The sequence below is a fragment of the Trachypithecus francoisi genome, unplaced genomic scaffold (assembly GCF_009764315.1).
Source record: "Trachypithecus francoisi isolate TF-2019V2 unplaced genomic scaffold, Tfra_2.0 Contig01585, whole genome shotgun sequence".
NCBI classification, from domain to species: Eukaryota; Metazoa; Chordata; class Mammalia; order Primates; family Cercopithecidae; genus Trachypithecus; species Trachypithecus francoisi.
Window position 1 is genome coordinate 616,701 of NW_022681444.1, and position 12,576 is coordinate 629,276.

Below are 12,576 nucleotides of genomic sequence, written 5' to 3' on the forward strand. Positions count from 1 at the left end.
AAAACACACAGATTAACCTCATAAGTAATTCTAAAATTACTATGCTAACATCACTATAAAAATGGTATGCATTATTTAACTACACATTAACTTTCGCTTGTCAATATTCATGTATCCTAAGCAAAAAAGCTTGGAAACAAAAAAGTTATTCAATTATCAATTGCTCAGTTAAGATCTAGTCTGAAAACTCTAATTAAAATCAATCAAATTCTTCACTTTTTGGCCTGGCACAGTGGCTCATGCCTGTAATCCCAGCACTTGGAGAGGCCGAGGAGGGTGAATTGCTTGAACTCAGGAGTTCAAGACCAGCCTGGGCAACTTGGCGAAATTCTGTCTCTACCAAAAACACAAAAACTTAGCAGGGTGTGGTGGCATGCACCTGTGATCCCTGCTATTTGAGAAGGCTGAGGTTGAAGGATCACTTGAGCCCAGGAGGTGGAGATTGCAGTGAGCCGAGATCATGCCACAGAACTCCAGTCTCGGTGAGAACTGATCTCATTAAACAAAAACCTTCACTTCTAATTTTTCTATCTGAGGCTACAAGTCCTCTCTAGTTTGCATCTATAAGAATAAAGGTTTTACATACTTTTCCTTAAGTTTCGTTTCATCTTCTTATTGGGGTCTTTATCATCCCCTAACCCATCTTCAAATGGCCTCTTTAGAGCTGAAGACCCAGCACCTAAAAAAAATTATGAAGGATTCATTATCAGTCAAAACAACAATCCCCTTACCGTACCACATGTATCTAACATGTTCAGGTAGGAAAATCTTAGGAATCACACCAAGGATCATACAGCTTTTTCACTGATCAGTTAAGTTACCATTATTTATAATCTAGAAAAGCAAATTTTTTTTAAGCAAATCTTGAAACAATATTAACACTTTTTATATTTATTTTTTTCCATTTATTCGTATATACACACCAATATCTATGCCTATGGTATGGTCTGAATATGTTCCCCCAAGATTCATATGTTGAACTTAATCCCCAGTGCAGTGGGATTAGGAGGTGGGGAACCTGGAAGGTGATGAGGTTATGAGGGTGGAGCCCTTATAAATTAGAAAAGATGCCTGAGAGAGACTGTTTGTCCCTTCTGCCATGTGGTGATACACAGCAGGCACCATCTATGAGGAATGAGCCCTCACGAGACAGCAAATCTGCTGAAGCCTTGATTTTAGACTTTCAAGCCCCTGAGGGCAATAAATTTCTGTTACTTGTAAGTTACCCAGTCTAAGGTATTTTGTTTTAGCAGCCGCACAGACAGCATATATTCACATTATAAGCATGAAGAGAAAAAGTCTGGAAGGCTATGTATCAAAATGTTAAAAAGTAGTTACCTCTGGTAGGATTTATTTTTACTTAGTATCATTTCAAACATCTCTAAAATTTAACATTTATAACTTGTATAAACTTTAGAAGTCCACATGTTAAATCTTATACTTTTGGAAATCTGACTATCAAACAAACAAATGGGAGAACATACCACGCTCATGGATAGGAAGAATCAATATCGTGAAAATGGCCATACTGCCCAAGGTAATTTATAGATTCAATGCTATCCCCATCAAGCTACCAATGACTTTCTTCACAGAATTGGAAAAAACGGCTTTAAAGTTCATATGGAATCAAAAAAGAGCCCGCATTGCCAAGACAATCCTAAGTCAAAAGAACAAAGCTGGAGGCATCACGCTACCTGACTTCAAACTATACTACAAGGCTACAGTAACCAAAACAGCATGGTACTGGTACCACAACAGAGATATAGACCAATGGAACAGAACAGAGTCCTCAGAAATAATACCACACATCTACAGCCATCTGATCTTTGACACACCTGAGAGAAACAAGAAATGGGGAAAGGATTCCCTATTTAATAAATCGTGCTGGGAAAATTGGCTAGCCATAAGTAGAAAGCTGAAACTGGATCCTTTCCTTACTCCTTATACGAAAATTAACTCAAGATGGATTAGAGACTTAAATGTTAGACCTAATACCATAAAAACCCTACAAGAAAACCTAGGTAATACCATTCAGGACATAGGCATGGGCAAGGACTTCATGTCTAAAACACCAAAAGCAATGGCAACAAAAGCAAAAATTAACAAATGGGATCTAATTAAACTAAAGAGCTTCTGCACAGCAAAAGAAACTACCATCAGAGTGAACAGGCAACCTACAGAATGGGAGAACATTTTTGCAACCTACTCATCAGACAAAGGGCTAATATCCAGAATCTACAAAGAACTCAAACAAATTTACAAGAAAAAAACAAACAACCCCATCAAAAAGTGGGCAAAGGATATGAACAGACATTTCTCAAAAGAAGACATTCATACAGCCAACAGACACATGAAAAAATGCTCATCATCACTGGCCATCAGAGAAATGCAAATCAAAACCACAATGAGATACCATCTCACACCAGTTAGAATGGCAATCATTAAAAAGTTAGGAAACAACAGGTGCTGGAGAGGATGTAGAGAAATAGGAACACTTTTACACTGTTGGTGGGATTGTAAACTACTTCAACCATTATGGAAAACAGTATGGCAATTCCTCAAGGATCTAGAACTAGAAGTACCATATGACCCAGCCATCCCATTACTGGGTATATACCCAAAGGATTATAAATCATGCTGCTATAAAGACACATGCACACGTATGTTTATTGCAGTACTATTCACAATAGCAAAGACTTAGAATCAACCCAAATGTCATCAGTGACAGACTGGAGTGGCACATATACACTACGGAATACTATGCAGCCATAAAAAAGGATGAGTTTGTGTCCTTTGTAGGAACATGGATGCAGCTGGAAACCATCATTCTTAGCAAACTATCGCAAGAACAGAAAACCAAACACCGCATGTTCTCACTCATAGGTGGGAACTGAACAATGAGATCACTTGGACTCGGGAAGGGGAACATCACACACCGGGGCCTATCATGGGGAGGGGGGAGGGGGGAGGGATTGCATTGGGAGTTATACCTGATGCAAATGACAAGTTGATGGGTGCTGACGAGTTGATGGGTGCAGCACACCAACATGGCACAAGTATACATATGTAACAAACCTGCATATTATGCACATGTACCCTAGAACTTAAAGTATAATAATAATAAAAAAATAAAATAAAAAAATAAATATCCTTCTGCCTCTTCAAATCCTATTCAAAACTGTATTTACAGTTCACCTGCTCTATAAAAATGTTCTCTCATATCAAGGAGTTTTTATGGTATCAGAAAAGTAAAGTCTTGTATCATTGTCTATTTCATATTTCTTGTGTGTCTTCAATGTTCTTTGAAGGTCAAAGATATTTTCTCCTTGTCTTGTATCTTACAAACTACCTTAACACAAGACTTAGAAGCAACATAATGGGCACTGAACAAAAACTAACCGAACTGATTAATAATCAGTTTCTTGGATAAAGCAGCCACCAGTTTATAATGTTGTCACAAAAGGCAGGAGCTTTGCTGTCCAAGTTAAAAATTATTCGAGAAAAGTTCATCAACCTATCCAAGTAATTTAAAGATCTCTTTATGTCTTCACTTTAAAAGTTAGTTGTTTTTCCTAAGGAAAATTATGCTCAAGATACTCATGCCACAAGATTTCCAGATTCTTCTAGTGAAAGCCTATAATAATAATGAGATTATGTATTTTCTGATCAAGATTTATTCTCCCTTGAGGTAAACACTGACTTCAGCATTTGCTCGGGTCAATATTTACCACTCAGGTCAATCAATCTTGATGTTCTCTTCAACAGAAGGCAACACTGGCTGAGTATTATATTTCATTTGCATTATATAAAACTATGAGTATGCCAGTCTCCCAGAATGCAGTCTTTAAGAGATAAAAGTTAAAAAAGAACTATGTCTATTCACTCTTCTGCTCATTAAGTTACATTAAAAGCAGTTCCTTGATTGCCTGGACATCACAAACTAGCTTAAATGCACAGATCTCTTCTCTAAATCCTCCAGCTACACAGAGTTCCATGGATTAAGCTTCATTCTATCATTCCAGCCATTGGAAAAGGGATGCAAAATGTGGGGCCAATCATAATAGCAACCTAAGGAGAAAAACGGGCTTGCTTTACAAAAAGCAGGTAGTTTTCAACCTTTACAATATCTAGTAATGAGAAGTGATCGTTTCTGAGGCAACAATTTTTTAAAATAATATTTTCATATTTACCATATGCCTGACACTGCTAACATCTTACAGGTATTAACTTATTTAATCCTCATGAGGACCCTCATGAAGCCATTACCTTTATTGTCCCCATTATAAATTCATTCACATATTCAACAATAAACAATAAATATTAATTGAGCATTTACTATGTGCAAGACAATTTTAGGCACTAGACACACAGCAAGTAACAAAATAATCTCCCTTCTCTCAAAGAGCTTACATATACTGTCCAAAACTAATTACAACATACACTATGGAAGTGAGTGTAATGGAGAACAATTTATATGTCATGCGCATCAGAAAGGTATCACTAATGAGGAGACCTTTTGATGAAGACCTGAGAAAATAAAAGAGTGAACTATTCAGCCGTTTGGAGAAAGAGTCCCAGGCAGAGAAAAACAAACAGCAATTACAAAAGTCTTAAGGCAGAAACATGCTAAGAAATGATACAAAGGCCTAAGCGGTTGGAGTGAAACGAACAAGGAGAGGGTGCTAGCAGTAGGTGAGAAGAGCCAAGCAGTAGTTCTCAAACTTCGGTGCCATTAATTGACAAAATATCAAGGGTCCACTTCCAGTATGAGAGAGTAAATAAGTCCAAAAAGGCTTCCTGACTAGCACAATTAGAAAAACTGGACAAGGGAGGCTGAGGCAGGAGAATGGCATAAACCCGGGAGGCGGAGCTTGCAGTGAGCTGAGATCCGGCCACTGCACTCCAGCCTGGGTGGCAGAGCAAGACTCCGTCTCAAAAAAAAAAAAAAAAAAGGAAAAGAAAAACTGGACAAAACAAATAATAAATATCTGTTCCTGGACAATGAAGAATTTTAAAATCAAGATATGGGAGGTGAGCCTGGCACGGTGCCACATGCCTGTAGTCCCAGCTACTCAGGAGGCTGAGGCAGAAGGATTCACTGAGTCCAGGAGTTTGAGGCTAAAGTGGTTTAATGACTGCACCTGCAAATAGCCACTGGACTCCAGCCTGGGAAACATTACCAAGCCATGTTTTAATTAAAAAAAAAAAAAAAAAAAAAGATATGGGAGGTGAAAGAAATTCTCTGCATTGGGGGTTACAACCTAGGGGCATCTTCCAAATCCAGAAGAGGTCACTAAGAACTGAAGAGAGTAATGTTAACAAACTCCCAGGTCTCAAGGAGTCCAAAACTAAGTTCAAGGTCCAAGCAGAGAAAGGCTGGTGAACACGCCACACTCTGGGTTGGGCCTCTGAAATGTTATACACTAGAAGTAAGATGAACTGGAAATAGTGTGACTCTCACAAGGATGAAAGCCCAGCTTCAAATTTTCTTAATCCCTGACTGCACTGAAATGATCTGACTGCCAGTTCCATTAGCCACCTCCCAGAAACAAATATAAATCCTCCCTGGAGGAAGATAGCATTATTCTACACTAATTTAAATTATCTACAATTGCTTATTTTTAAAATCCAGCTTCATAATAACCAGGCACATGAAGATATCATGATCAAAAATCAAGAGAAAGCACACACAATAGAAACAGACCCAAAATGGCCCCAGATGATGGACCTTTCAAAAACAAACTTTCTTAAAAATAATTCCAGGCAGAAAATCTGAAACTATAAGAGAGCCAAAAATCTATAAGTGAAAAATATAAACTAAAAACTGGAAGGCCTGAAGGGGAAATGACAAATCCACAATAGATGGGAATTGTCAGAGCTCTCTCAGTAATTAATAACAACATCTGAAAAGCACAATGAACAAGTGACCTGACATGACCTAACATGAAAAAAGTATTATGACCTTCAACTGCAGAATATACATTTTCAGAGCAAAAAAGGACCATGTGCTGGGCCATAAAATAGGTCTCAAGAAAATCAAAGGACACAAATCATACAACACATGTTCTTCAATGACAGCAAAATAAGTAAAAACTCAAAAACAAAAGAGTTAACTACAAAATCTTCATTTGTCCGCAAATTAAGCAATGACATCTAAATACCCCATCGGTGAAAAAACTAGGAATAAAAGTAAAAAATAGCTTTAACTAAATGATAATAAACATACAAATGTCCAAAGAATGTGATGTATGTAAATCTGTGCTTAAAGGAAAATTTACCATCTTAATAGTATATACAATAAAAGGCTGAAAAATCAATGATGTATTCATCTACCTCATAAAGTTTAAAAAGAAGAGAAGCAAATTAAACCCAAAGAAAGTCATAAGGAAGGAAAACTACAGATAAGAACATAAATCAATAAAACAGAATACAAACACACAACAGAAGACAATGAACAAAGCCAAAAGTTAATTTTCCTATAAAGACTAATAAAAATAATAATCCCCTAGGTGAGAGTCATTAGCAAAAAAGAACAAGGTACAAAATATATAAAAGAAGACATTACTACAAATACTACAGACAATAAAATGAGGATCTTATAAATTACTTTATTCCAAAATATTTTAAAATTTAGGTGAAATGGATAAATTCTTAGAAAAGCACAGCTCACCAAAACTGTCATAAGAAGACGGAAGTCCTATGCTTATTAAGGGAATTAGATCCATAATTTAAAATATTTCCTCAAAGAAAACACATGCCAATGGCTTCCCTGATTAATTCTTCCAACAGTTAAGGAAAAACTAACATCAAATTTATGTAAACTTTTCCAAACAATAGAAAAAGAAGGAACATGTCCTAACGCACTTTATGAAGCCAGCATAACCTTGAAGCCAAAACACAGAATTGGTGGCAAATCTCACACACAAATACCTGTGTTTTTGTGACTCGCCCACAAAAACCTACGTTTTATAAATTTTATACATATATATATATACACACACACACACACACACATATATATGAGAGTATTCATAGAAGCTTCAACTGTAAAAAGCCCAAACTGGAAACTAACTAAATGTCCTACAATAGGGTAAGTAGTTAAATAAACTCTAGCTCATTCATACCATGGAATACTACTGAACAAGAAGGTACAAACTATTGACACATACAACAACCTGGATGGACCCTAAGGGCATTATGCTGAGTGTAAAAAAAAAAAAAAAAATCGCAAAAGGTCACTTATTGTAGAATTCCATTTATATAAAATCACTGAAATGATAAAATTATGGAGATAGATAAACCTTAGTGGTTTCCAGGGATTAGGGATGACTGAGCAGAGACAGGCAGGTATGACTATAAAGGGACAGCATGAAGGAGATCTTAATGGTGCTGGAACAGTTCTGTATGTTGATTGTGGTGGTGGCTACAGAAATCTACACATGTAACAAATGGCATAAAACTTATACACACACATTGTATCACTGTCAATTTCTTGGTTTTGATATTGTACTATAAATTTACATAGATACAGCCATCAAGAGAAACTGGGTGAAGGGTAAACGGGACCTTTCCTTATCATCTTTACAACTACCTATGAATATGCAAGTATTTTAAGATAAAAAGTTGAAGGGGGGGGTGGCGTTCTCCACAAAGAAAATTGCTTCTTTGTGGAGAACAGATAGAGGGGCAAGAACAGAAGCAAAAAGACCAGACAGGAGGTGACTGCAAGAATCCAGGTGAGAGATGATGGCAGCTTAGATAAGGATGTTAGCAGTGAAGAAGCTAAATTCTATTTTTTTTTTTTTTTTGGAGATAGAGTCTCGCTCTGTCACCAAGGCTGGAGTGTAGTGGCATTATCTGGGCTCACTGCAACCTCTGCCTCCCGGATTCAAACGATTCTCTTGCCTCAGCCTCCCGCGTAGCTAGGATTACAGGCACATGCCACCATGCCTAGCTAAGTTTTATGTTTTCAGTAGAGATGGGGTTTTGCCATGTTGGCTAGGCTGGTCTTGAACTCCTGGTCTCAAGTGATCTGCCCACCTCAGCCTCCCAAAGTTCTGGGATTACAGGTGTGAGCTACCACCCGGCCTAGACACACTTTAAAACCAAAAAGGATTTGCTGACGTTTGGGATATCGGTGAACAAAAGAGGGGATTCAAGGGCAACTCGAAGAATTCAGGCCTGAGCAAACATAGAGTTTCCAATGACTGGGACAGAGATAACTATAGAAAGAGAAGAGCAAAGGGAGAGCAAGGGCAGGAGCTTAGATCTTAGACATCTTAAGTTTGAGATGACTGCTGGACATCATGTAGTTATACTGAGGAGGCATTTTGATATTTGGGTCTGAGTTCAAGAGCTGGTAGTCTAGGATGGAAGTATTAATTTGGGACAATCTTCAGTATAAAAAGGTATTTGAAGACAAGAGACTAAATGAGGTCCCCCAAAGCATCAGTGTAAATAAAGAGAAATGGTCTGAGGACTGAACCCTAGGACACTTTAACATTCAGAAGTCAGGAAGACGAGAAAGAACAAAGATAGCTGAGGAGATGGCAACAGAGCTAGAAGAACCAAGGAAGCTGATGACGTGGAAGTCATATGAAAAGTGGTATTTCATTTCAGAAAATGTGGCAATACCAAATGTTGTTGAGGATACAGGGCAAAAAGAATTTTCATATACTGCTGGTGGGAGTGTAAATTAGTATGTGCAACCATTTACTAGGTTGTTTTTGTGTATACCTTAGGAGGCATGCAGAAGAATGCTCATGGCAACACGGCAGGTGGTTGTCAAAACTAAAGAACCTAAATGTCCTTCAAAAGTAGAATGAATAACCTGTAGTATATTCATAATGGATACTACATACCTATTAAAATGAACTATATCTATGTGCAGCGCCATAAATTAATCCCAAAGAATGCTGAAGAGAAAGAAGCCAGTTACAAAAGATTAAACCTAGGACCCATTTCTGGAAAGTTCCAGGCAAACTCAAATTATTTAGGAAAGCATACACAGGTGGAAAATTGGTAAAGAAAATCTAGGAAATGGATTTATTTTCAGAAAGTCAGAAATGGTACTTCTTCGTACAGGAAGGTAATGAGAAGGATAAAACGGATGGCTTCTGGGGCACTGATAAAGTTCACTGGTTTTATGGGTTTGAAAAAAATAATTATTTTTTAAACTGTATTTTTTGTACTTTTCTATATATTCACTATATCTCATTATAAAATAAATATGGGAGAGAAAAGTGTTCCTCTGTGTCAAATGTTGCTGAAAATGGCTAAGATGAGGACTGAAAACTAACCAGTGAATGCAGTAACATGAAGGTCACAAGGGATACTTCAGGCAAGTGGTGAGGAAGAAAACTTGATTAGAACAGGTTCAATGAGAATTCAAAGTGAGGAAATGGAGAAAAGAGAAAAAGGCTGCTCTTTCCCAAAGTGCTGCTTATAAAGAGGAAAGAAACGCAACTCTGTTGCGGGACCTACGGAATGAAGGGAGAGTTTGCTGGGCTTTTGTCTTTCTGATGGGAGACACTGCAGCAGGTTTTTAGGCTGATGAGAAGCATTCAGTAGACAGGGAGGAACTGACGCTGGTGAGAGAAGAGATAATTTCTGGAATAATGTCCACTGGTAGGCAAGAGGGGATGTGATATAGTGGATAAGTAGAAAGGTCAGTCTTAAGAGGCAAGGCAGTTTCTGCATAGGCAAGGGAGGGAAAAGCAAAGATAGGAGTTGATGCAGTGGGGCTTGGAGACAGTGATGAGAATATATAGAAGTTACCTCTTACTTATTTATCTGAGAAAACGGAAGCAAACAAGCTCATCAGATGAGTAAGGAGGCAGAGAAGGAGGTGTGAAATGTGAGAAAATGTGAAACAGTTATCTAGGAAACTGGAGAAGTCTCAAACTTACAGGATTGCCTGGCAACACAAATAGTCCCTATTAGATTAGTGTCACTGACTTAAAGGGAGAACAGTCAAGATGGCTGTTCTCCAACCACGTTGAACAACCCACTACAGACACAGAGAAGGTAGAGAGATGGATTTCAAACAGTTAGAATTTTGCCAGAAACAGAGGATCAAGGAAGTGAAGGTATGTGCTAGGGAGAGATAATCAAGGATCATGTAGTTTACAAGCACGGTAAGGACAGAAGAGAGAACACGAGGAGGATGAAAGACTATGCAAAGGTACTGGAATCAATGACAAGATTCCAGAACTGAAATAAGGGTAGGAGACACAGTAATGACAAGAGATTGGGAAGTGGGATTCTTGAAAACATAATTACGGAAATAATACAGGCACAGTTACTGATGAAGACAAGAACTAGGCTATGTCCATAGAATAAGTAACCAAGGTAAGGCAGAAGATAAAATATGTGTAAGAGAAGAAGTCACAGAACTGAGACATTAGAGTCTTGAAAAAAAAATCACCTGAGATGCATACGGAAATCACCAAGAATAACAGGAACAAAGTTTAAACGTGGATGTCATGAAGCTAGGTGCTGAAAGCATGAAAGTATTGGAGAGATCATTGTATAGCCAAAGCACAAAATGGTAAAGTGACTTGCCCAGGCCATGTAACTTTGACAGAACCAGAATAGGAACACGGGTAAGTCTGGTTCTATTTTACGCTATCAACTGACAAACCAGCAGTTCCCAAACTTTTGAGAAAGATCTTTAAAGTTAAAAAAAAAACTAAGTCACATAATAGTAAACATACTTTTACTATCCAGTGAAGGGGAAAATATAAAACCAAAAGAGTGGTTGTGAATTTGGTGACTGAAATAAAATTTGCTGATACTAATCATAAGAGTCTAGATATATTTGTAACATTTTTATTCAATCGTTCCACAGACAAGGCTTGATGTCACATGGGTATGTAAATCCCTTTTAATAATTTCTTCACCACTAAGCAAGCACCTGCTGGAAGAAAATGGCCTTCACTCCTCAAGTAACATTGAGCATTGGTTTGTAATAATCACAGGGTAGAATCTGGAGGATTCTTTCCCCTGAGGAGTTTACAGTGAAGCACTGATTCTCAAACTTCTTAGCTGAGGAGTACTTTACACTATTAAAAAATTATTGAGCACCCAAAGTGCTATGCTTTGTGGGTAATATCTGTTAATATTGAGCATACTGAAAATAAAACAAACCAATTTTAAACACAAGAATATAGAAAAGAAAACATTCCATTAGCCATCAGAGCAATGATCTCATCACATGTCACATGCAGCCTCTGGAAACTATACACTTAGGAAAGAAAGAGTGAAAAAGGGGGAAAAAAAACTCTTAATATTATTATTACTATTAAACAGCTCTGATCTTGTAGACTCTCTGAAAGTCTTCAGACCCACTGGAATTCTGTCATCTAAATAAGCAGACTGGGCAACTGCACTATTTTGGTGATATCCAAAGTAGAATAATTTCCAATGTTAGAGGTAGGCTGCATTCCAGGTGAAGAATATCTGGTATTAAATATTCCACTTTCTAGTTTAAAAGGAGAGAAAGGGAGGGGAAAAATATTTTTGAGGCCTAAGGAAGGCAGTAAGTGGATTCACATTTGAGTATCCACTGTACTCTAGGCACTAAGTCAGGCATTTTAACCGGACAAGAGTCAATAAAATAAGAAAGAGGGTAGTATCCCTAGTGAGAGAGATAAGCTAATTGCTCAAGGCCTAAAACTAGGAAGTGGTGGAGCTATGATTGGAACCCAGGTCATACTGATCCCAAAACCTACATTCTTTCCACTGAAACTCTGAATTCAACAGACTAATACAAATGGAAGACAGTCCTGAATTTTCCAATATGCTTTTCTTCTCCTCTGTATTTTTGTTCTTTCCTTTGTCGTTAGATAACATTTCCAAGCATGAGAAAGATAATCAAACAGATTAGTGATCGTGATAATGTCTCCTCCTAGCTTATGGCTGACTTATTCTCCTTAGACCAGAGGTTCTGAAAGGATAGTCTATGCAGTAATGGCATCTGGCCAACATAGCCAAATGAGTTAGTCACTAATAAGAAAACATGATTATGTTACATCAGCTGATGTTATCTGATGGGAACAGAAGAGAAGAAAGTCAGTGTATTAGTCCGTTCTATTTACTGTATTAGTTCATTCTCATGCTACTAATAAAGACATGGTAATTTATAAAGGAAAGAGGTTTAATGGACTCACAGTTCCACATAACTGGAGAGGCCTCAGTGACTGGGTAATTTATAAAGGAAAGAGGTTTAATGGACTCACAGTTCCACATAACTGGAGAGGCCTCAGGAAACTTACAATCATGGCAGAAAGGTAAGCAAACACATCCCTCTTCACACGGTGGCAGACGTGCAGAGTGAAGTTGGCGAAAAGCCTCTTATAAAACCATCAGATCCTGTGAGAACTCACTCACTATTACAAGAACAGCATGGAGGTAACCGCCTCCATGATTGAATTACCTTCCACCAGGTCCGTCCCACAACTTCTGGGGATTACAGGAACTACAATTCAACATGAGATTTGGGTGGGGACACAGCCAACCCACATCAGTCAGGAAGAAAGCTTCTTATACATGATTTGGATGCACAATTATTAAGTT

The 12,576-nt window shown here is 37.8% G+C and overlaps 1 protein-coding gene across 2 annotated transcripts in view; it reads right to left on the reverse strand.

The window, feature by feature from the left end:
* The window catches only part of STRBP (spermatid perinuclear RNA binding protein), a 165,512-nt gene that overhangs the window by 38,372 nt on the left and 114,564 nt on the right, over positions 1 to 12,576 (reverse strand). For both annotated transcript variants that reach the window (XM_033190522.1, XM_033190512.1), the window contains exon 11: positions 587 to 679. In XM_033190522.1, coding sequence (XP_033046413.1) covers positions 587 to 679 — 93 coding nt within the window. The remainder of the gene's footprint in view (positions 1 to 586; positions 680 to 12,576) is intronic.